Source organism: Anolis carolinensis, chromosome 2 (assembly GCF_035594765.1).
Source record: "Anolis carolinensis isolate JA03-04 chromosome 2, rAnoCar3.1.pri, whole genome shotgun sequence".
NCBI classification, from domain to species: Eukaryota; Metazoa; Chordata; class Lepidosauria; order Squamata; family Dactyloidae; genus Anolis; species Anolis carolinensis.
The window spans coordinates 110,171,849-110,197,924 of record NC_085842.1 but is presented as its reverse complement, the minus strand read 5'-3'; the positions used below and the strand labels follow the sequence as shown (position 1 = coordinate 110,197,924).

The window sequence follows — 26,076 nt, the reverse complement described above, 5'->3', positions numbered from 1 at the left end:
AACCACAGTCAGGTTCTTTTGCATTTATAGTAGCTGTCCTTATGCATACATATTCTTCCAAGATCCTATAGCCCTGAGGAAAGTGGACAAATCCAATTCTTCTTTGGGCACTTAAGTCTGTACTGTATACCACTCCAAGTGCTGAACAGAGAAACCAATGTCTCTGGGCATAGCAATCTGCTGGAATGGCTTTATATGGGCAATACAACCCTATTGTATTGAAAGGCATTTGGCAGGCAAAGATGGAATATAAGAGGAAGGTTGAGGATCATTTCCACAGTAACAACACGAGGCAGATGTGGCAGGGGATTCGACAAATTACTGTTAATAAAATGACATTCCTGCTGAGGGGAACGCCTCATTGGCAGAAGAGTTGAATTATCTTTTTGCCCACTTTGAAGTAAGCCCAACAAAGTTAGCTGGAATTGAGCCACTGGGCAGTTGCAACTCCCACCTCACCATGGAGGAACATGGGATAAGGCGTGCTTTGAGGGCTGCAAATCCTAGGAAGACAGCTGGACTGGATGCCATTTCTCATCAGATGCTTAAAGACTGTGCTGACCAATCGGCCGGTGTTTTTACTATGATTTTAAACTGGTCTTTATCTCAGTCTATTATTTCATCTTGTTTGAAGGCCTCCATCATTGTTCCGGTACCAAAGAAGTTCTCTATTAGTAATTTTCAGGACTATAGATCAGTTCCACTCACTTCCATCATCATAAAATGCCTTGAAAAACTGATCTGCAGACATATCATTTATTGCCTTCCACATACATTAGATAAACGTCAGTTTGCATATAGAGCTAACAGATCAACAAAGGACGCCATAGTCATCATGCTCCACACTGCTCTGACCCACCTGGAACAACGGAGGAACTATGTGAGGACTTTAGTTTTGCATTTAACACAATCCTCCCACATAAACTGGTGTATAAACTTATAGATCTTGAATTGTCATTTCAATCTGTTTCCGGACGTTCCCAGAGAGTTAGATTAGGTAATCATACCTCTTCAGCTCTCACCCTCAACACCGGGATGCCACAGGGCTGTGTGTTGAGTCCTCTGCTTTTCACTTTGTACACATATGATTATCCCCCCATCCATCATAACAATATAATTACCAAATTCACAGATGATACAACCGTGATGGGGCTTATCTTTGAAGGGGATAACTCTTCCTATCGGGATTAGGTGGATTGGCTGGTCTCGTGATGCAGGGACAATAATCTGGTTCTTAACATCAATAAAATCAAGGAGCTCATAGTGGACTATAGAAAGAACAGTCCAGAAATTCAGCCCTTGGTCATAAATGGAGACCAAGAGAAGCGGATGGCCAGTTTCAAGCTCTCGTGTGTCACTGTTAAGGAGGATCTGGCCTGGGGCACTCACACGCAGGGCCGTAGCCAGAAAAAAATTTCGGGAGGGGTTTTGAAAATTTCGGGGGGGGGGGGGTTGAACCCCTAGCACATACCCCTCCCCGCTACAAACCTGTCAATATCTGCTTGAGATAGTGCCTGGAGGGACTCTTAATGTTTTGCATCTCATAGCCTTAGCATGGGGATTTGGTTAACCAGTTAAAATTCATGAGTAAACGAGATTTTTTTTTATAACTTGAAAAATTTGGGGGGGGGGGTTGAACCCCTAAACCCCACTCCCCCTCGCTACAGGCCTGCTCACACGGCAACATTGGTGAAGAGAGCCCAGCAGAGACTGTACTACCTGAAACTTTTAAAGAATCAACAACTGAATGAAAACTGCTGGTGACTTTCTTCTGCTGTGCTATAGAGAGTGTTCTAACCTACTGCATCTGCACATGATTTGGTAGCTGCACAGTGGTACACAGGAAGGCACTCCAAATGGTCACCACTTCTGCACAGAGAATCATTGGTTGCCCTCTCTCCTCTTTGGAAGAACAGTGTAAGTCCCACAGCGTTAAGAAAGCTCAGGGTATTCTTGGGGATCAATCTCACCCAGCATTTTTTTAAATTATTACCATCTGGCAGACGATACAGGGTGACAATGGCAAGGACAAACAGACTGGGAGACAGTTTTTATCCTAGAGCTGTGGCTATGTTGAATTCCATGGTTTCGCATTGATGTGACATTGGGGGCTGTGTGGTGTTGGTGTGGAGGGATAGGTGTGTGCTGGGGAAAGCATTTAATTTCAGTGTACAATGTACAATGACAATAAAGTTATTCTGTTTTATTCTACTGTGACTAGGACACTATATATGGAAATAATGATGATACAAGATGTTTACTTGATATATTTTTTACTTTTAAATTTGAATATTCATCCAAAATAACAATAAAATCTATACACGTTTATATACATGAACCAGTGCAATACTTTCTAACATCTATACAATGTCTTGGGAGTGCTCCTGGATCCGTCTCTCCAAATGCCAGCCCAAGTAGATGCAAAGGTCAGGAGTATTTACTATCAGCTTCGGGTGATATACCAGCTGAGCCCCTTCCTAGATTTAGAGGAACTGAAGGTGGTAGTTCATGCACTGGTAACCTCAAGATTGGATTTCTGCAATGTGCTTTACATTACGCTACCTTTGTACCAAGTTCGGAACTCCAATTGGTTCACAATATGGCAGCCAGATTGGTTACAGGAACATCTAGGAGTGAGCATATTACACCCATCCTAAAGTCACTCCACTGGCTGCCAATTCGTTTCTGGGCAAAGTATAAGGTGTTGGTTTTTATCTTTAAAGTCCTACATGGTTTGGGTCCAGGTTACCTAAAGGATCACCTTCTCCCGTACAATCTACCCCGAACACTGAGGTCCTCTGTGGGGCATCTACTCTAGCCTGCCAGAACCCGACTGGCAAACACCACCCAGAGGACATTTTCATCGGCTGCCCCAAGACTGCGGATCAACTTGCTGGAAGAGCTCTAACAGCTGGATCAGCTGTCGCAATTTAAAACACAAATGAAGACCCTATGAGCCCTATGAGGAGCGGCTTAAAGAGCTGGGCATGTTTAGCCTGCAGAAGAGAAGGCTGAGAGGAGACATGATAGCCATGTACAAATACGTGAAGGGAAGTCATAGGGAGGAGGGAGCAAGCTTGTTTTCTGCTGCCCTGCAGACTAGGACACGGAACAATGGCTTCAAACTACAGGAAAGGAGATTCCACCTGAACATCAGGAAGAACTTCCTCACTGTGAGAGCTGTTCGACAGTGGAACTCTCTCCCCGGGGCCGTGGTGGAGGCTCCTTCTTTGGAGGCTTTTAAGCAGAGGCTGGATGGCCATCTGTCGGGGGTGCTTTGAATGTGATTTCCTGCTTCTTAGCAGGGGGTTGGACTGGATGGCCCATGTGGCCTCTTCCAACTCTACTATTCTATGATTCTATGATTCTATGACCCATCTCTTCCAGCAGGCCCACCCAGACTGTTTGAATGATGAATTTTAAATTTACACTTTATGTCTTAACTTTTATTTTGTGTTTTTTAATATGTATTTTATGGAAATATGTTTTGATATGTTTATTTTATAGAGTGTTTTTAAATGATTGTGTTTTGATTATGTATTTTAGCAGTATTGTAACCCACCTCAAACTGTGAGAGGAGGTAGATAAAAAATAAAGTGATACTATTACTACTAATACTACTAATAATAGATTATACTAGAGATAGATGTCAACCCACTTCATAAAACCTAGATGTAGAAGTATTTGTGCTGCTTCTGCATCTAGGAGATGCTTAGGAGATGAAAAGCTTGCAATTCTACAAATCACATTGTAAAAAAAGAAAGAAAACTGTAAGGAATGCAGGAAGGACAACATAAATGTTTACTTTAAAAATGAAAATATATTACTTTCAAAGCACTGTTCTCCACGAGCATTAGACAGAATAAACCTGTGCTACCAGAAGCACACTAATGCATCTGCTTTCAGTTCCTTAGACTTGAAATATACTACCATTCTCCTCATCTTTTATTTATCACATGCTGTGTGATATTCTCATTAGAGAACTCTCTCCCCATGTAAGAGTGCCAAGAAGCCAATCCTGCCCATCTCTTCCTTCCCTTGGCATGCTTCTTTCCTTGGTTCTTCACATCACAGATGAGACCATTTAGAAAAGCCGTCTTTTTCCGGGGAGCTTCAGATCTGCCAGGAGAAATGGGTCACTTTCCTAGAGCTTCTTTTATCGGGACAACCCTGAATGTTATTTTAAAGACTCTTTTTCCAGTGTCTAGAAATGTAGCTTTGTTGAACTAGTTTCATAATCATTAAGCAAAAAAACAAAAACAAAAAAAAACCACTGGCCATGATGTGAGGAATTTTGGAAGCAGAGTCAGAATTCACTGACCACGTTGAATGGGGGATTTTGTTAACTGCAGTCCATGCTCTTATAAGACAGGTTGGTTGGAGGGCTTTGGGAGCTAGAGTGATTTTTCCAAATCCTGTCCCTAACTCTCTATTTGGATTGGTGCTATTAACTGTGGGCAAGGTGATTTTGACTTATGGCAATCCTATGAATCAGAGTTCTCCTTGAGACTTATTAAGAACAGCTCTTATTAGTCCCTGAAAACTCAGGACAGTGACTTCCCTAACTGAGTCTATCCACAAGGACTGAGTTTTCTGTTTTTTTCTGGACGCTTCCCATTTTACCAAGCATTACTGTCTTTTCTAACAATTCCTTTTTGACATTTTATGATAGGGATGGGCACTGTGAAGCTGAAGGGCCACATGTGTCCCTTGGGACCCCTATGTGCAACATTTGAAGTGCCTGAGAAGCCTCCAAAGCTCCCAAAATGTTTACAGTGTAATAGACTGATTTTGCCTCCAAAGCAAACAAAATCAGCCAAACACAACCCCTAACCCTCCAAAGCCCTCTAAACATCTCACAGATAGAAAAAGGGAAAGCTGCCCTCAAAATTGACAGCCCAGAAGTGACACTTTGGGAATGCCAAAACCCACCAGTGTGGCCCACTGGGTAGTTGGCTACCCATTTTGAATTATAAAGCAGGGCCCTAGAACAGATTAACATGCCTATCTCTTCTTTATGGTAATTTTCAGATGTTATTTTGCAAATCATGATGATAAGAAGCTCCAAGGCAGCTTAGAAATGTCAAAAATAATATTGAAGAAGGAAAAGGGAAGAATGCAGTGAAGCATTACCCGACAGAAGTATTTCTTACTTGTTTAAAATGATGCAATGCTTAAAATTTAAAAAGAGGGAAACCCCAACCAACTGTATTTTTCCATTAGAAGACCTCCAGCAAAGCTCGGTTTATGGGAAGCAATGAAAATATAAAGGGGGTAGGGGACTCCGGAAGGAAGAGACAGATGTTGTTTACTAATTTGCCAGGCAGAGAATGAGTTACCCATGATTTTGACCTCCTTTTAAAGCAGAGCTGTCAAAATGTAAGCCCAACACACAATTGCTGTTTACATTTGCAATGTCAGCAATAGGCGTTCCAGATATTATCAGCCTGTAAGCAAGCAAACCCCACACAAGCTGAATCTGAAGGTTCAGGCAAAGTTCAGTGGGTTGCCTGGGCCAGACAAGCTAAATTAAACAAACACAAAAGAGGAGAGAAAACCCTTCAACAATAGAGGAAGGAGAAAACTGTGTTTTGGGGAGGACCAAATTACATTTTGGAAAAAAAGGAGGGGGGACTGAAAATACCAGTGAATGAAAAAGAAATTGTATGAGTGGGTGCGGTGGAATGAGTAAAAAAATGAAGGATTAGATTAAAAGAATGAGAAAATACATGAAAGAGAAGAATGATCACTGAGAAATAGCTGAAGAAAAAAAACAGCTAAGAAAAAAGAACAGACCAAAAACCTGCACCAGTAAATGGTTCTAAATACCAAAAATTAAATGACAAAGGCCAAGGGCTGGAAGCCCAGTCTGACTTGCACAGACATAAGAAAGGGTTCACTGAAGCTTTCCCAAAAACAACTCTAGCAAAGCCAGCATGCTTCAATGAAGAATGTTAGAAATTAAAAACCGGGTTTAAAGGAATAACAGTATGTGCGCTTGAGCTTTCAAAAGTCCAGACACATTCATGAGTCTCTGATGACTGTACTGACACATACTGAGAAAGAGGAGAGGAAGAATTAGTGCTCCTTTTGCTAAGCATGGTACTCCCAATCCAGATAAAAGCTGTGTGTGCTTTCTCCAAGGTGGGGGGGGGGGGAACTGTAATGAATATTATTAATATAGATTTTAATTAACATTGCATCTTCTTATGCATCCTCTCTACCTGAACTCCTTATGAAAAGTTGTGCTGCCTGCAGACATACAAACTATACATTTATTCACACGTTATTTTTAGAACATCTTCATATCTAGTATGCATACTAACAATGTCAACTGGGAATTTCACAGGACTCATCTTATTCTTCTGAGTTTCACCAAATCTGCTGGAACTAGTAATATAAAAACACTGCATTACTTTTTTTATCATCAATGACAAAAGTGCCCCAATATTAAGACACTATTGAAAAATTGTCAACTGCCACAAGATTTACCTACTCAATGACTAGTGCTCTTTTCCTGTGCCCCAGTTTGTTTTTTGTGTGCAAAACTAATATCTTCTGTGCAAAATTTAATGTTTTGCGAAAAAGACAGTATTCTGTGCAAAGCAAAACAAAAACCCTTGATAAAATGTTTGCGAAAATAATGAAATCCTAAAAACACAGGGGGGAGCTGTGCGAAATCTCTCTTTCTCAATGGGGATTCTTTTTTCATCCTTACATGAAGACTGACAAAGTCTGAAGTTCTCAAAATGGTGGAAGGAAGGGGGAGAACATGTCTCCCCACCATCTCAGTCCAAGATCTCTTTGAATCCTTTGGATCACATCAGAATTTATATCTCACCTCGTTCTGTCTAATATTTATTTATTTATTTATTTGCTTTTCCCACCCCTGAGGGGACTCAAAGAGGTTTACAATGTAGTAATTGGCAAAATTCAATGCTTCACATACATGTAAAAATATATCATATATCTTAAAATAACGTATTACTGTGGATTAAAATCATAAAACTATAAAAGATCAGACATAGACATAAACATAAAACATACAATCAGAATCATAGAATAGTAGAGTTGGAAGAGACCTCATGTCCAACCCCCTGCCAAGAAGCAGGAAATCGCATTCAAAGGACCCCCGACAGGTGGCCATCCAGCCTCAGCTTAAAAGCCTCCAAAGAAGGAGCCTCCACCACAGTCCAGGGGAGAGAGTTCCACTGTCGAACAGCCCTCACAGTGAGGAAGTTCTTCCTGATGTTCAGGTGGAATCTCCTTTCCTGTAGTTTGAAGTCATTGTTCCGCAGGGCTGCAGAAACAAGCTTGCTCCCTCCTCTCTATGACTTCCCCTCACATATTTGTACATGGCTATCATGTCTCCTCTCAGCCTTCTCTTCTGCAGGCTAAACATGCCCAGTTCTTTAAGCCTCGCCTCATAGGGCTTGTTCTCCAGACCTTCAATCATTTTAGTTGCCCTCCTCTGGACGCTTACCAGTTTGTCAACATCTTCCTTCAATTGAGGTGCCCAGAATTGGACATAGTATTCCAGGTGTGGTCTGACCAAGGCAGAATAGAGGGGGAGCATGATTTCCCTGAATCTAGACGCTACACCCCTATTGATGCAGGCCAGAATCCCGCTGGCTCTTAGCAGCCGCATCACATTGCTGGCTCATGTTTAACTTGTTGTCCACAAGGACTCCAAGATCTTTTTCACATGTACATTTTAAACATTGCACCAATCCTGAGGGGGTCATTTAACTACTTCATTGTTGGAATCATTCCCCAATGCCTTCTTGAATAGCCTTTGAGTTGTTTTCTAAATGCCTAGAGGGAGGGGGTCGATCTAATTTCGCTGGGGAGGGAGTTCCACAGCCAAGGGGCCACCATCGAGAAAGCCTTGTCTCTTGTCCTCACCAATCATACTTGTGAAGGTGGTGGGACCGAGAGCAGGGTCTTCCTAGCCGATCTTAGTGCTCTAAGTGGCTCATAGAGGGAGATGCATTCGAACAGGTAAGCTGGACCAGAACTGTTTAGGGATTTATAGGTCAAAGCCAGCACTTTGAATTGTGCTCGGTAGCAGATTAGCAGCCTGAGAAGGAGACTCCACTGGACTCCCAGGCAGTCTACACTTCACTAGGGTTCGAAGAGACCCCAGAGGGCATCTGGTCCGACCCCTTCAGCCAGATAGGAAGATACAGTCAAAGTACCTGTGGATGACCATCCAGCCTCTGTTTAAAAATCTCTTAGAGAGGTTTGATCACTACAGAAGTGGAATGCTGGATTTGTTGAAGTGTCGCTACTGTTATAACCTTTAGAATTTGTATAATGTGTTGATTGAGTTGCAGTAAGGTAACAAGCCCCATGCGACATGCGGGGCTTGACAAATCCAAGGCTGGAGTTAAAATTGCTGGAAGAAACATTAACAACCTTAGGTATGCAGATGATACCACTCTGATGGCTGAAAGTGAGGAGGAGCTGAGGAGCCTTATCACCAAGGTGAAAGAAGAAAGTACAAAAGCTGGGCTGCAGTTGAACATCAAGAATACCAAGATTATGGAAACCAGACCGATTTGTAACTGGCAAATAGAGGGAGAAAACGTGGAAGCAGGGACAGACTTTTTATTTCTAGGCATGAAGATCACTGCAGATGCAGACTGCAGCCAGGAAAACAGAAAACGCTTACTTCTTGGGAGGAGAGCAATGGCCAACCTCGATAAAATATTGAAAAGCAGAGACATCACACTGGCAACGAAGGTCCGCATAGTTAAAGCAATGGTATTCCCCATAGTAACCTATGGATGCGAGAGCTGGACCATAAGGAAGGCTGAGCGAAGGAAGATAGACACTTTTGAACTTTGGTGCTGGAGGAAAATCCTGAGAGAGTGCCTTGGACCGCAAGACGATCCAACCAGTCCATCCTACAGGAAATAATGCCCGGCTGCTCACTGGAGAGAGGGATATTAGAGGCAATGATGAAGTATTTTGGCCACATCATGAGAAGACAGGTAAGCTTGGAAAAGATCATGATGCTGGGGAAAATGGAAAGAAAAAGGAAGAGAGGTCGACCAAGGGCAAGATGGATGGATGATATCCTTGAAGTGACTGGTTTGACCTTGAAGGAGCTGGGGGCAGCGACGGCCGACAGGGAGCTCTGGTGTGGCCTGGTCCATGAGGTCACGAAGAGTCGGAAACGACTGTGTGATTGAAGAAGAAGGTAACGGCAAAGGTTTCCCCCTGACATTAAGTCTAGTCGTGTCTGACTCTGGGAGTTGATGCTCATCTCCAGTTCTAAGTCAAAAAGCCAGCGTTGTCTGTAGACAACTCCAAGATCATGTGGCCGGCATGACTGCATGGAGCGCCATTACCTTTCTACCAGAGCAGTACCTATTAATCTATTCACATTTTCATGTTTTAAAACTGCTAGGTTGGTAGAAATTGGAGCAAACAGCGGGAGCTCACCCTGCTCCCCAGATTCGAACCGCCGACCTTTTGGTCAGCAAATTCAGTTCAGCAGCTCAGTGGTTTAACCCACTGTGCCACTGGGGGCGCAGTAATTACCACTAAAATGAATACATTTCTAATTAAGAAAGGAAAATCTGTTGACAGTGGTGATTGTGTTGAACCAGAGTGGCTATAGAGGAAAGAATCACGTTTCGTACATAAGAAGTGTAAATAAAATATTTCTAAACCTTGTTTATATAGTAAAAATCATATGAAACCTGTATACTGTATATACTATATACTACAGAATATAAAATATATATTGTATGTAACCTACAGTTTGCTAGTAAAACTGAATGACAGTATCCTAAAAGGATGCATTTCTAAAAAAAACATGTCACCAACATGAAAAGTCTGGAAAGCTCTGATCTAGTACATAAATATAATGTGAAGGCAACAGTCTTTTCAAATATGCTTTCTCCAAAGAATTTGGGGGGAGGGGTGTGTAATTAATATGTATTTCCCATAATATCTTCTTGTGACATCCAAACACACACCTGAATTTCTTATCAAATGTTTTGCTGCTTGCAAACACATAACTACACATTTCTTCACACGTTATTCCCATGTTCTTTTACACCTTCATATCTAGCATGTACATTAACAATGTCAACTGAGAATTTCACAGGACCTGGTCTTATTCAAAAATTAGTATTTACTAGATACCACCTCTTACCTTGAAGTTGTACATAGCTGTCATAACTAATATTATTATAATAGACATTGCAAGGTATATCCTTTAATGTAAGTCCTCTAAACGAATGCTTATAGTAGAAAATTTCAGAAACTAAATGTACCTCTTTGTACCTTCTTTTTGTTTGAGCAGAATCTCCTATTATTTACATTCGCTGGAAGTCCACCCGAACTAATGTTACAATAGAGAAGGAGTTAATCCTGCTATTCTATGAACTTGTAACATGTTCTATTTTAGCTATCTTTTCTTTAAATGTAAGTCACACTTCTGCTGAAGTCTGTACTCCACGAAAGCACATATACAAAACCAGAAAATAAGCCCAGATCTATTGAAGGGTTCTCTCAGACTTGTTAAAGGAACCAAGCCATTAGGAAACATGTCAGTTTGATGGATGTGAGCTAAACAAGGAATATATTGGTTCAGCTGATCATTGGTTTCAACTGATCATAATTTCCCGTAACATCCATCAAGACTGAAAGTTAAAATGTTAAAGAAACATTTGACTACATTTTTAATCAATACCCTGGCTATCTTTCATAGTACAATTAGTTTTTCAGTTCATTCTACCTTCCTCCTTCCCCAGCATGGAAATTTTGACAAATGCTCCCAGAAAAACACTTAACAATTAAATGTAGCATATGCCTACTTAAGTTGTTCCTGAATGAGTTCGTTTTTCCAGAAAACTACAACTAGACTAGATATATATATTGAACTAGAATTTAATTTATATATGTGATATGACAATAGATGCATCATTTTCATTGGTATAACTAAGTTTTGTACCTAGTTTTGGAAGGTGGTTGGAGAAAAGATGGATTCAGAGTTCAATGTATACAGGGCCGAAGCCAGAAAAGAAATTTGGGGGGGGGGGGGGGTTGAAAATTTGGGGGGGGGGGGTGTTGAACCCCCTAACACCCCCCCCCCGCTACAGACCTGTCAGTATCTGCTTGAGATAGTGCCTCGAGCGAATCTTAATTTTTTTGCATCTCATAGACTTAGCATGGGGATTTGGTTAACCAGTTAAAATTCATGAGTAAACCAGGTTTTTTTTAACCTGAAAAATTTCGGGGGGGGGGGGGGAATGGAATCCCTACCCGCCCCCCCCCCCCCAAGCTACAGGCCTGAATGTATATATCGGATATGATATTAGATGCATTGTTTTCATTGGTATAATATAACCATAGAATCATAGAGTTGGAAGAGACCTTGTGGGCCATCCAGTCCAACCCCCTGCCAAGAAGCAAGAAAATCACATTCAAAGCACCCCCGACAGGTGGCCATCCAGCCTCTACTTAAAAGCCTCCAAAGAAGGAGCCTCCACCACACTCCGGGACAGAGAGTTCCACTGCTAAACAGCTCTCACAGTGAGGAAGTTCTTCCTAATGTTCAGGTGGAATCTCCTTTCCTGTAGTTTGAAGCCGTTGTTCCATGTCCTAGTCTCCAGGGCAGTAGAAAACAAGCTTGCTCCCTCCTCCCTATGACTTCCCCTCACATATTTGTACATGGCTATCATGTCTCCTCTCAGCCTTCTATTCTGCAAGCTCAACATGCCCAGCTCTTTAAGCCGTTCTTCATAGGGCTTGGTCTCCAGACCCTTGATCATTTTAGTCAACCCCCTCTGGACACATTCAACTTGTCAACATTTCCCTTCAATTGTGGCACTCAGAATTGGACCCATCCAGCCTTTGTTGGATGAATGTTTTGTACCTAGTTTCAGAAGCTGGTTAGAGGAAAGGTGGATACAGGGTTCAAGGGAGTCTTCAAGAACGGCCCTCATTTCCCAGCGTATTTGCAACACTCTGTGTGTCTCTGCAAATCTTTCCCAAAGCCCTTGTATTACCTACTGCCCTACCGCACTCAGGTTCAGCCTCTGGGTCCCTTATCCACTTTGTGGGCTAATTCCCACATGACACACTGTGCTTACGCCACAGGGGCCTGAGAATTAAAAATTATCGTCCCATACAAATCAACCAAACGTCAGCCCGGATTTACGTAATGAGACTTGAAGGATGGCACACAAACACACACAGAGAGACGCGCATGGGCAGGCGCACACCCACACAGAAAAGGCTGGGGTCAGGTGAAAGAAAATCACATTATTGTCACAGGAAGCAAAATAAAAGACAGTTCAGAGTCACAGAAAGCCACGAAAACACTACAGAAGAGCTGAGAGTCATTGGTATGGCGACAAGCGATCACCATGGCAACCTGCGAGGCCCACGGCGGCAAGTGCATCCAGCCCAGTTCTTACGGACTCTTTTGGAAACAGATCAGGCTCCGTGGGAAACAAATCCACATCGCAACAAGCCTCACACCACTACACTTTAAGCTGCCAACCTTTCGGCTTATTCAAGCAAACACAAAGCTAAAGCTGAATGTGTGAATGGTAAGAAACATGGTGTGCTAATGTAAAGGAGGTGGAGGGAGAGACAAGACCAGAAACAATTTCCTATCTGTCACTAGGAAAGGAAGAGTGACAGCTTAAGGAAGAATTGCTACAACCCAAAGCCAGGAATTATATTTGTAATGGCGAGCAGAGAGGTGATGGATTCCTCTCCCAATTTGTTTTGCATTCAACCTGTGCTACTGACAGCTGGCAAATATTTCGCCACTGTCAGAGATAGCAAAACCAGAACCATAAGAAGACCGAAATGTTAATCATGACAGAATGGCTGTTTTGCAACAGAGGACAGGCTGGCAGCTGTGTACACAAGTAGCCAGTTCTCATCCATCACTGTTTGCTCATTAATCAGAGTCAAAAATGGGGGGGGGGGGGGGGAAATCGCCGATTGGTACAAAAGTATTGAGATATCTATCTATCTATCTATCTATCTATCTATCTATCTATCTATCTCCTGGAGCTTGGGAAGATAGAAGATTCTGTATTCCCCAGCTCCCATGGGATGTATTATCAACACCCATCTGGCTTTGAAGCAACGCTGCCACAAGGGAGACTGGAGAAATGGAGAACGATCAATACGTGGCACTCTACTAGTCCTTCAGTTTCCTATGCCATACCCAAAAGCCAAACAAAAATCAAGAGAGCTACTCAATCCCCCCCCCCCACACACACACACACATACACACACCATGTTTCCATCATCCCTTTTAAAACCAATAAAACCCTAAATATTGAAGGAAAATGGGATGTTTTTCAATGCATATGATATGTACTGAGTTCTCTTCCCGACATCACAGTTCTCGCGTGACTCAAGACGGCATTGATGAGAGGACCCAGAAAGGCTCACTTCACCATCTAGTGGGCAAAAGCTCACAAGACAGTCAGCACAACCAATCTGTACACTCCTTCCTCCATTTTGTAATCAGTTCACAAGCCTTATTTCATGTATCTACAGCTGTTTGGATCAGGGTTCATTTCCTGGCCCTCACAAGACCAATAGATCAGGCCATTTACAGCTGTGCTGGCCCTGCAGAATAAATAGAAAGATGTCTTTTTCTGGGACAATCCATATAGGGGTGGTTCATTTTCTGTGTGAACTAAGACTGAATGTGATAATAACAGCACTGTGTGTGTGTGCCAAAAACATATATGCACCATGAGGAAATGTTTACAGAGCCCTAGAGACTGCAGAGTCCTCTATAAATCATACACTCAAATACCAGATACATAAGTAGCATGCATCACATATGAAAAGCATTCCACTGAAATACAACTTCAGCTGTAGGAGACAATCTCAAACAAAGGAGTCTTTACAGTGCTTCCAGGAAAATGCTGGCATGAAAAAACAAAACCAAATTAACAGAATCCCAGTTATGGTAAAATAGTAATAAACACCCTTGAAGCATTACATGTTTTCAACGAGTTACACTGGTTTTTAATGGGACCATAATGTGACAAAAGTGGACATGGTTCAGACATGACAATCAACTATTGCACATTTCTACAAATGCTAGGCCTCCCTTACAGCAAACAAAATAGGCAGTAGTTCTCTCATCCTCACCCCCCTTCAGTGGATGGGAAAAAAGTGCTATCTTTTAGTATACCCATCACTCCCTATCAGGTACAACCTGCTGTTAACCCCTTTATATTGCAAAGACAAGTCCAAGGAAATTTGATCAGGATAGCCAATGAAGGTTACAAAGAAAAGCCAGGAAGTTTCATTAACCCTATTCAACTACAGTATGAGTGTTCATTTTTCCAAGGGCCCATTGTGTATTATCACAACAAAAGAAATTCAGCTGGTTACTTGCTCGTACAAAAAGGGGAATCACCATTACACGGTAAAAGAGAGCTGCTCACATACTGAGCAGGGCTTTTCTGCAGCAGTATGGCTTCTGATTCTTTGCATCCTATATGAGAAAAGCAATCTGTTGTCGAAGGCTTTCATGGCCAGAATCACTGGGTTGCTAAAAGTTTTCTGGGCTGTATTGTCATTTTCCAGAAGCATTTTCTCAAGACACTTCACCCACATCTATGGCAGGGATCCTCAGTGGTTGTGAGGTCCTCTGAGGATGCCTGCCATAGATGTGGGTGAAACGTCAGGAGAAAATGCTTCTGGAACATGGCCATACAGCCCGGAAAACTCTCAGCAACCAAAAGGCAATTCTCTTCCAGAAAATTTAGACTAACTATCATCTCCACCAGACTTTAATGGAGACTGATAATTTTAATGAAGACTGATAATTTAAATCTTCTTATTTGGTTTTAATAACAGTGTTTTTATTGTATTGTTGTTTCAATCAATTTTGTATGCTGATTTAGCAAATGTCAGAAAGGCTACAGATATATCTTTAAAAACAACTTAATTGGGAAACTCATAAAACCCAGCTCTTGTACTGTGCTCACAAACTATGCAGTCATCTTTTAAATCTTTAGCTATATGTTTGATCCCAAGATGATCAATAAGGTAGTGCTGACTTTATGAACTCTTGTGCTGGCACACTTTCTGAAGGCTTTTCAGTCAAGGGAGAATGAATTTTAGTCTAATGGTGTGTTCCCTTGTCTGGTCTGTCAGAGAAGCTAACAACCTAATTTAAGCAGGAAAACGAGTGACTGCCAATTTTAAGCTTGAAAATGTCACCCTTCACCCACTGTTTTAAAGAAAACCATAGCTTCACTCTAATACATGGATGTTTCCACGCTTGTGACTGAGGCCACAACATGCTAAACTGTACAACTCTAGTGTCCAATGTAAACTCTTTTCCAACAAAAGAAACTTTCAACCTTCTATCCTTTATGTGTAATACTGAATTTTAATTTAGCAATTTCATTAAAACTTTAGTTGAAAGTCATACAAAAGTAAACTCAACTCACAAAAGACATTTTTCCAATCTTTTTCAGAATTTTATTTTTAAGTACAATTTAGCTCAAGATTGCATCCTCCCTAAAATTAGACTTTTGTTGCTTCATTCTGTGAAATGGGCTGGAGAATTTCTATCTCAGGAGGTTAAATACCTTGGCTAGCAAATTGACTTTGGGATGGCAAGTGCCATTCACTGCTCCATCTAGCAGACAAAAATGCCATGGAAATTATTATAAATTATGAATGGAACTGTTATATTCCCAGCATCACAGCACAGTAAGTTGTAAAAAGCCACTTGAAACTGAAGAAAGATAACATTTCTTGCAATGTTTCAGAGTCACTGGCATATTATTTCAATACATTTTCTTTTTCTAGTTAGTTTACCTTGCAATGTGGGGCGGAGGAACATTTACAATTTTAAAAATTGATGACATTCAACCAATGATGCATTCTGCATAGCCAGGATAATGGCTGACATCCTGCAGGAAGAGATTTGATTCTGCTTTGTAAATCAATCTAGAGCTTTAAAAATTTAAAAAGTGTGAATCTTATTGCCTGACAATAATGCTTTCTGCCTGCAATTTGCTTGGCTGCTTCAAGCAGAGCGCCAGCTGCTCCCGTGGGCAGCTCTCTCTAAGAATCACAAATGCTGAACAAGGCACCTCTAACAGACATTTATATACTCACAGCTCCTTCTTTTATACTAGATGGAAACCTTTAAAACTGTATGCTGTCAGGACTGTGAATTGTGTAAATATATGCTACAACTGAAAAATCTAATGAAATACAGCATTTGCTATTCCCCAAAATGTATTTTTAAAGGATAATTAGGCAGAAAGAGAAAGGGAGAGATCAAGTGAGTTTGCCCTAAGCATTCTACACTCAGGAATCACACTGAGTCTGAGGGAGGATTTTCAGTAGAAAACAAATGGAGCTTCAGAGCTCTTCACTATTTGGCTGCTTCTCTGTCTTTCCTTCTCTGTAGTAAAGAGATGGTGCCTTTCTGCAGTCTGCATTACAAATAAATATGAGGGTTCTTGGTTATTTGTTCCTAATGATTCCCCCTTATATGAATGAAACCTTTCTGCCAAACCTCCTTTCCTTTTTCTGTGAGAATATTGCAAGATGTTGGGGGAATGTTCAGAGTGCCACATTCTTTGACCCCATCACACGAGCATTCACAAGACTGACAGAGGCTTAGGAAGTGTATTCCCTACGACTACAAATAACGTAGCTACTACAGGGATTTAGGAAACCTATGGTTGCAGCACATGCTTGAGGGAATATCTAGAGCTTAAATAGCAAAATCATATCACTAGAATGGCAATTTAGAGACCTATTGCCATTGAAATCTGAAAATCAGAAGACGTTTACTTCTTGGGAGGAGAGCAATGGCCAATCTTGATAAAATAGTGAAGAGTAGAAACTGTGGATGGATATAAAGATTATTAACAAACATTTTATAAAGGAAAATATTTTAAGAGAATGGGCAGAAATTTGGGAGTTGAATGAAAGGGAACCCCCTTCATATGAGGTGCTTTGGGATGCAATGAAAGCTGTTTTAAGAGGATTGTTTAGTAAATATTCAGGTATACTAAAGAAACAGGAAAGGGAACATGAGAACCAACTGACAGGTGAAATAAAAAAACTTGAATCAATGTATTTATTAACAAAGGATCTGAAGATTATAAATAATATTACTAGATTAAAGAAAGAGTTGGAGGCTAAAGATATTGGGGGGGGGGGGGACCCATACCAAATTCATGGAAACATACCAGGAAAATACTGATACCTAAACCTGGTAAGGATAAATTAATATTAGATTCTTATCACCCTATTTCTCTAATAAATCAAGATGCAAAAAATTTACTGCAATTTTGGCAAATAGATTTTTAAAATTTGTTGGATGGTAGGAAGCAAAGTAACCTCTGTTGGAGATGTGGCATGGACAAATGGACATATTTTCATCTATGGTGGGAATGCCTCCAGTTGAAGAATCATAGAATCAGTAGAGATTTTGGAACAACATATTTATAGAAATCAGTAACATTATAGGACTAACATCACTCCAAATGCTAGGTTAGCATTATTAATGGATGCCACAAAGTTGAATTTAGAAATTGAAAAGAAAGAATTGGTGATTATCTTACTCACAGTGGCGAGACTTATAATTGCAAGGAATTGGAAGATAGTAACCAATCTCACACTGGAAGCATGGTATGGGGAAGTATGGAATGTAGCCTTAAATGATAAATTATCAATGGAAATGAGGATATTCAGGGGAGAAACTAATAGATCTGATTTTAATTTATACTGGTCAGTTTTTATTAAATATGTTCCAAAAAGTGAAAAAGGAAAACAATACAATCATGTTGGTCAGGAATTTTGGATATGACATTTGTTTAATGGTTGACTTATAAATCTTATGGTAAAGGAAATGATACTTGTTTAGGCCTTGGTGGTGGAGTTATGTGTTTGTAAAATGTTCATTGCTTTTGTGTTTTGTTTTACTGAAAGTTGTTAATGTATGTAAATAAAATTAATTATTTTTTTAAAAAAAGAGTAGAAACATCACACTAAGAAAAAAGGTCCTCATAGTTAAAGCAATTATATTTCCCGTAGTAACCTATGGATATGAGAGCTGGACCATAAGAAAGGCTGAGCAAAGGAAGATAAACGCTTTTGAACTGTGGTATTGGAGGAAAATTCTGAGAGTACCTTGGACCGAAAGAGGATCAAACCAGTCCATACTCCAGGAAATAATGCCCGACTGCTCACTGGAGGGAAGGATATTAGAGGCAAAGATAACCATATAATGAGAAGACAGGAAAGCTTGGAGAATAGAATAATGTTGGGGGAAATTGAAGGAAAAAGGAAGAGGAGCTGACCAAGGGCAAGATGGATGGATGGATGGTATCCTTGTGACCAGCTTGACCTTGAAGAAGTGGGGGTGGCCACGGCCGACAGGGAGCTCTGGCGTGGGCTGGTCCATGAGGTCATAAAAAGTCAGAAGCTACTAAACGAATAAACAACGAACTGTCATTGACTTCACTAATCCACCATTATTTTACTCATGAACAATTCTCACTGCAAGACATTCCTCCTAACCTTCAGGTGAAATATTTTCCTTATAATCTGAAGCCACACATTCATAATCCAGTATCTGCTGCAACAGAAAACAAGCTTATTCCATCTTCCATTTGACATCTCTTCAGGTATTTAAATTTGGCTGCCATATCACTTATCTCTCCATTTCTTTCTTTCTTTCTCTCTCTCTCTCTCTCTCTCTCTCTCCACTCACCCCCTTTCTCTCTAATACACACACTGCATTCATGTTGTTGCTCCATTTCTATTTCTAGGCAGCTCAAAACATTCTAAAATTGAGAATCTTGGCATTAACACACCTCTGAAAAGTACAACATTATGCTAATCACCTGGTGATCAAACACATTTTCTTGACGCTGATGGCTACCATCAACAAAACATAATTTAAAAATATGTCCATAAACTCAGTTCACTGCCAATTCACAAACTGCCAATAGGCTTCAACATGGGCACAGCAGCTCCTCTGTTAACGGTATAAAGGAGTATTTATTGAGAATAGTTTAAGGACAGATTTTTAAAACAATGCAGCTGCCTCTGGCTAGGACTGAGTTTCTGGCATTTCAAAAGAAAGAGGAAGCTATTGAAGTTAAGCAGAATGATGTCAAAACAACACGCCCCCTGCCTTTCTTAACCAGCAGACCACCCATTTACCACATGTACATAAAAATGATACAAAACACACTGTATAGGAGAAGCCACAATTAATGCTTGAATCTTTATACCAACCTATGGTTGTTAAGACAGATCTGCCACTTTTTAAACAGCAAGCAATTCAACAGACATCACAAAGTTACAAAACAGCAGATTTAAGGAAGGTTTGTAAAACTGTGCATTATATTTGTACATTGTACATTTTCCATCCTTTTTCTTTTGTCTTCATTTCTATAGAGGCAGTAGGACAACATCTGAAGTACTCTTGGGTACATTCTGCACTTTCTTAAGAGCATGATAGCAAAAGTTTTCTTGCCATCCTAGTACAGAAGATGGAGTAGCGCCTCGAGTATGTAACCCAAGGATTAAAAGGGATTCTTCTGCCAGTACTTCAGAGCTGCCCCAGCATACTCAGTGAGACACACACAGCTCCAGCCATGCCATGAAAAGAGCCTTTTGATTTTTTACTCAATACCTATTCACAAATATTGTTGCTTACCGGTTCCCGGCCATCCATTGCCTCCATCCACAGTCTTCGGTCTTCTTCAGAAAGTGCTTGCATTGTGATCACTCCAGGCCTGCAGAGATTAATAGAATAGTGTTGTAAAAATATTTTAAAAGAAGAAACACCAAAAGCAGAAGAGAAGCAAGGGAAATTCAGCACAAGTTGTTTTACATTCCAAAGAATCGTTTAAAATGTCATTTAAGCATTAGTTACTTTTGGTATTATGTATATTGAAATAAGACACGCATCGCTAAAATTTTGTTAATTGTTGGAATGTAATAAAAAAAATAAAAACAAAAACAAACATCAACTGAAAAAAAAACTAGTTAATGTATCCACAAATCAACAGTGTATTTTAACTCTTTTAAAAAAGAGGCATTTTCTTCTCTGAGTAGATTGGCAAAAGGCAAGAGCTTAGTGTAGAGGTCCTCAAACGTTTTAAACAGAGGGCCAGGTCAGACTATAATTTGAAAAGAACATGAATGAATTCCTACAGACACTCTTATTTATAGTGCAAAAACATGAAAGAACAATACAATATTTAAGATGAAGAACAATTTTAGCCAACATAAACTTACCAGTATTTCAATGGGAAGTGTGAGCCTGCTTTTGGCTGATGATATAGTCAAGTTAATTAGGATTGTTGTTGTTGTTGTTTTTTTTTCGTGTCAGGAGCAACCGAAGTTGCTTCTGGAGTGAGAGAATTGGCCGTCTGCAAGTACGTTGCTCAGGGGACGCCCGGATGTTTTGATGTTTAACCGTCCTTGTGAGAGGCTTCTCTCATGTCCCCGCATGGAGCTGGAGCTGGAGCTGATAGAGGGAGCTCATCCGCACTCTCCCCAGGTGGGATTCGAACCTGGCAACTTTCAGGTCAGCAACCCAACCTTCCAGTCACTTAGTCCACTACGCCATCTGGGGGCTCCTAGGATTGTTGTTGTTATGTGCCTTCAAGTCGTTTCATACTTAGGGCAACCCTAAGATGAGGGCGAGTGCAGGGTAAATTACCTTGGAGTGCCACATCCTGCCCGTGGGCCTTAGTTTGGAGACCCCTGGCTTAGTTCATCCCAGAAGTAGCTAAGAGAAGCACCACCCCCTCTACTCTTGCTGCCACAATGTCACTTCTAATCTTTTTGAATAATTTTGAAGGAAAACAGAGGCAGGAACCAGGGGTGGCTATAGCCTGGCAAGACAGTGTTAATGCCCCCTCCTTGCTGCAGAAAGACACTTGAATAAACTACAGGTCAATTGTCTTTCTGCAGACTAAACTACAGGACACAAACATTCCCCAAAGACAACTTATACACAAGTATATGTGAACAAAGAATTACCAAAAACTTCAGTGTTGCTCAGTTTTATGAGATCACACGAAACCTGAAGCCAGGGCAAGAAATATTAAGATCTTGTGTCCCAGAAATAAAGGTTGTGTTATCTCCAATCAGATATGGGAAGCATCCGGGCTGTGGCGCAGGCTGTTGAGCAGCCAGCTGCAGCCAGCTGCAACAAATCACTCTGACCAAGAAGTCTTGAGTTCGAGGACAGCTCGGAGCCTGCGTTTGTCTTCTGTCTTTGTTCTATGTTAAGGCATTGAATGTTTGCTTATATGTGTAATGTGATCCGCCCTGAGTCCCCTTCGGGGTGAGAAGGGCGGAATATAAATACTGTAAATAAATAAATAAATAAATAAATAAACATTCTGCTAAAACAATGGTTCCCAAATTTTAGTCCTCTGGGTGTTTTGAACTTCAGCTCCCAGAATCTGTGTTCATTGAAGAAGCTGTCTGGGGCTTATCTAAAAGAACCGGTGACACAGTGGGTTAAAGCCTTGTGACTTGAAGGTTGGGTTGCTGACCTGAAGGCTGCCAGGTTCGAATCCAACCAAGGGATAGCGTGGATGAGCTCCCTCTATCAGCTCCAGCTCCATGCGAGGACATGAGAGAAGCCCCCCATAAGTATGGTAAAAACATCAACAACATCCGGGCGTCCCCTGGGCAACGTCCTTGCAGACGGCAATTCTCTCACACTAGAAACGACTTGCAGTTTCTCAAGTCGCTCCTGACACAAAAAAACCCGAAGTTTGGGAGTCACTATGATAAAAGAGGGCTCAACACAAATAATGAACATAAAATAAACAATCACAGATAAAAAATTTCTTATCTAGTCCAACTCCCTTTTTATCCACAGTGTTGAACTGGGCGCCAATGGAAAGATCATGAACAGGCCATGAGTACAGTAGCACTCTACCACTACAAGCACCTGTTGTTGAACAGAAAATATCTCCTTTCTTATTAGGTTTATTTTATAAACAGATATTTATCTCTATTGATGAAGAGACCATTAAAAACAATTAATTGAATCAGGAATCCAAATGAGAAAGCATGAATTTGTCAATGATGTTGTGATATGATTTATTTTGTTCCATAGTTTTGTCTTCCTTGATATTTGAGGTGTATGGCAGGGGTAATCTTGCAGCACCTTGAGGAAAAGTTACAAAACCGGGGCTAGAAAAGGCGCAAGTAGAAGAATATGAGTGCACTACATAAAATTATGCATGGTGTGTGCACCATGGAATCTTCCAATAAAGCTAAATGAAGAAAAGCAAGTAGAGGCCTGGAAACAGGATATAAATTTCAATGAAAACTTAGTACACTCCTGGATTGATAAAACCCAAAAAAATAAACATTTAAGAATAAAAGAAACACAAAAGAAAATAATTTCAAAATGGTATAGGACCCCTTATCAACTGGCTCATTTTATGAAAAATGTTTCTAACAAATGTTGGCATAAATGTGGGGAGATTGGCACTTTTTCCCACATGTGGTGGGACTGCCCTGAAATCCAAAAATACTATAATACGGTTAGAGAAGTAATAGAGGAAATAATAGAGCAAAAGCTATATTTGGATAAAGCTCGATTTTTGTCCCTTAACATAGAGGTAAAGGAGGGGAACAACCAATGGTCAGATATATTAAAATTTATGATAGCCTCTATACATGCTACAATTGCCAGAGGGTGGAAAGATAAAACAAGGTGGGACCTAAAAACCTGGTGGTCATATCTCTCTGAATATTTAATTAATGATTTCATCCATGAAAAGAAAAATAAATATTTGAATATTCAGTTAAGACAAGATTGTCATAGGAAATGGTCTTGTTTAATCAACAAAACAGAAGGAAAAGATAGGTACAGAACTTTAAATCAGGCCTTCCAGACAATTAAATCAATGTATTGATTCAAGTAACCCAGTTGGGGGGTGGGAAGAGGGTGGTAAGGGTGGGTGGGATGGGGGGTTTAAAGGGGCAATTAATTAAGATATGCAGTAAAGAGAATCACAATTGAAACCTGTATCCCAGCCATAAAGATTGTAAACAGTTTTTATGTTATCTTTTAGATGGCTAAGATATGCAGTGTATTGTTTTGTTATCTGTATGAAGAATAAAAAAAAGTTTAAAAAAATATTTCTTCTCCCTCTCTTTCCAAAAATATGAAGGCAATTCCAAATCGCCAGAGGCAAGACTAGTTAGAAGAACTACAGTACGAAAACAGCAGGAGTAAAATTATTCATCCCATCTCAGCAGGCCGTGCTCAGAATTCTCAACAAATAATAAAATAAAACATAAATGATCATGTTGTACTATTCCTCATAGGGCGTCACCAATAAATTCTTTGCTCTCTTTCTCCAACAAGTCATAGTGTCAAAGATTGCAAGAATCTGTGTCATCACTAAGCAAAAACTGCCAGAATAAGCACCAAAAAGTAGTAAAAGTTGCAGTGAAGCTGGCTCTGAAGACCACTGATATCAGTAATGCCACACCTTGGAAAAGTTATTATTGATTTACTATTACCTATCTTACAGGGTAGGAGCCCTGGTGGTGAAGTGTGTTAAAGCACTGAGCTGCTGAACTTGCAGACCGAAAGGTCGCAGGTTCAAATCCTGTGAGTGGAGTTAGACCCACTGTTGGCTCCAGCTTCTGCCAACCTAGCAGTTCGAAAACATGCCAATGTGAGTAGATCAATAGGTACCGCTCCGGCGGGAAGGTAACGGCGCTCCTTGCAGTTATGCCAGTCACATGACCTTGCAGGTGTCTACGGACAATGCCGGCTCTTTGGCTTAGAAATGGAGATGAGCACCAACCCCCAAAGTCAGACATGACTGGACTTAAAGTAAGGGGAAACCTTTACCTTTACCTTATCTTACAGGGTCCAAAATCTATGAGCCAATATAGTCATAGTTTATACATTCTAGTCCAAAAAAGGAACTTTTGCAAACATTTGAGTAATGCTGATATTGACATTTGGCCTCTGCCCTAGGCTGCAAAAAACAAAGAAGCAATAGAAAAGGGCTTTAAGGATTATAACTTCTAAACCTGTGACATTAAAAAAGACCAATGAGATGGCGAGGGAATAGTACCTATCTATATATATAAAAGAGTGATGGCATCAGGGCAGCGGACAAAACAAAAAAACTACAGGCCCCCCAACCTCGAAATTTGACAACACAACCCATCATCCACGCCTCTAGGTTGATACAACAAAAAGAAAAGAAAAATAAAGTCCTAATTTGAGAGAGAGGAATAATTGCTTTTATCCAATTGCTGCCAGTTAGAAGGCTAAGCTCCTCCAACTTGGTCTCCTAGCAACCCAATAAAAAATAATAAAAAACACTAAAAATTAATATAATAAAATACTATAATAACAGAAAATAACTAAAAATAATACTAGAAAATAAAATATAATAAATAAAAATATAACTTACAATAAAATTAATCAAAAAATGCAAGTAACATCAAATAAAAATTACACAACAATTTTTAACCAATACCACCACCACTTTGCCACAGCAACGCGTGGCCGGGCACAGCTAGTGTGTATATAAATTGGTTCTATCAGTTACCCAGGAAAATACACAAGCTGTTCTGTCTTGATTGTATGTAGACTCAATTCAAACAATATTGTATGTTATTTTATTTGCTAATCTCTTTGTGCCAAGAATCACTTGATACTTAAAGGATTAGCATTCTGGAAGAATATACCTAGAGAAAGCTACTTAACCTTCAGCCTACTTGGAATATTATATTGAAAATAAAATAACTCAATGCATTTGCTCTTCCCACTGCCCGGCCAATACCTTTTAGAAAGGTTTGTTGCTGTTTTTGTGTATTATTCTTGATACACATAATGAAATGTTCTTGGCGAGATTTGTTCAGAGAGGCTTCACCTTTGCCTCCCTCTGAGGTTGAGAAAGTGTGACTTGGCCAAGGTAACTGAGTGGACTTTCATGGCCTAGCAGGGATATGGACGATGGTCTCCAGAGTCATAGTTCAGTACTCAAACCACGACACCAAGCTGGCTAGCTTTATGTTAAATTGCTATGCTGATGCGAAACGTTACTTGTCAAAATAAATCCAAATGACTTTAGAGGGGAATTAGGCAAATTAGTGCAGAATAAATTAGGCAAATTGCTGCAGAATAAAACAATATATAAAACTATATATAGCCACTAGTCTATATATAATAACTATAATGGAGGCATGACTTCAAATGATAATTGATATGGAATCTGTTTTCTTGCCCCCAAAGCTCCACATAGTCCAAAATATTAAAATTTAAATGTATTAAAAAGCAGCATATGTATTCAAATATTTGTTGCAGTTCAATTTTATATGAATTATGTACATGTTAAACCTCACTTCGTGGCAATCCCTTTTAAAGGTGGTAGAGACAATTAAAGAATAAACCCCAAGCCAGTCCAATAAAAGCCACTTCAAATTTGTAAGCCATGCTTGTTCTGAAGACCAAGGTATGCTTTCTGCATATTGTGATGTCAAATAAATTTTAAACCTGTAGTTAATTACTTATAAACTGCATTTATTTTAGTTCAGGACTCATTATTTCCCTTCTCTAAAATTCATGAACTGAATGCTTTGTGCCAAATTATATTTATCATGTACTGCATTACTAGTCATCCACCGACAGACCTTGAGCTCTCCACTCACAGGGAATGACCTACCATGTGGAACTGCCACTTGTACATTTCTAGAAAACAGTACAGAGGTGGGTGGGCAGGCAGGAGGAAAATGCAGCTTAAGTTTACATGGCATTAGCCATAACATGATAATTTCAAAATTTCATTCATCTATAAAGGTCACTGGAAATGTGACACAGCAAAAGAACAAGTACAGGTTGTATTGCATCTGACCAGCACAGAGCTCATCCAATAGAGGAAAAATGAATATATATATATATATATATATATATATATATATATATATATATATACACACACACACATACACACACACACACACACTCACAGGGAGGGAGGGAGGGTCAGAGGGAGAGAGTGGGGGAGGGAGGGAGACCTAAGC

The 26,076-nt window shown here is 40.2% G+C and overlaps 1 protein-coding gene across 6 annotated transcripts in view; it reads right to left on the bottom strand.

The window, feature by feature from the left end:
• arhgap26 (Rho GTPase activating protein 26) overlaps nt 1–26,076 on the bottom strand; it is a 306,778-nt gene that overhangs the window by 172,399 nt on the left and 108,303 nt on the right. For all 6 annotated transcript variants that reach the window (XM_062973896.1, XM_008104704.3, XM_008104707.3 and 3 more), the window contains exon 11: nt 19,706–19,784. In XM_062973896.1, the coding sequence (XP_062829966.1) occupies nt 19,706–19,784 (79 nt within the window). The remainder of the gene's footprint in view (nt 1–19,705; nt 19,785–26,076) is intronic.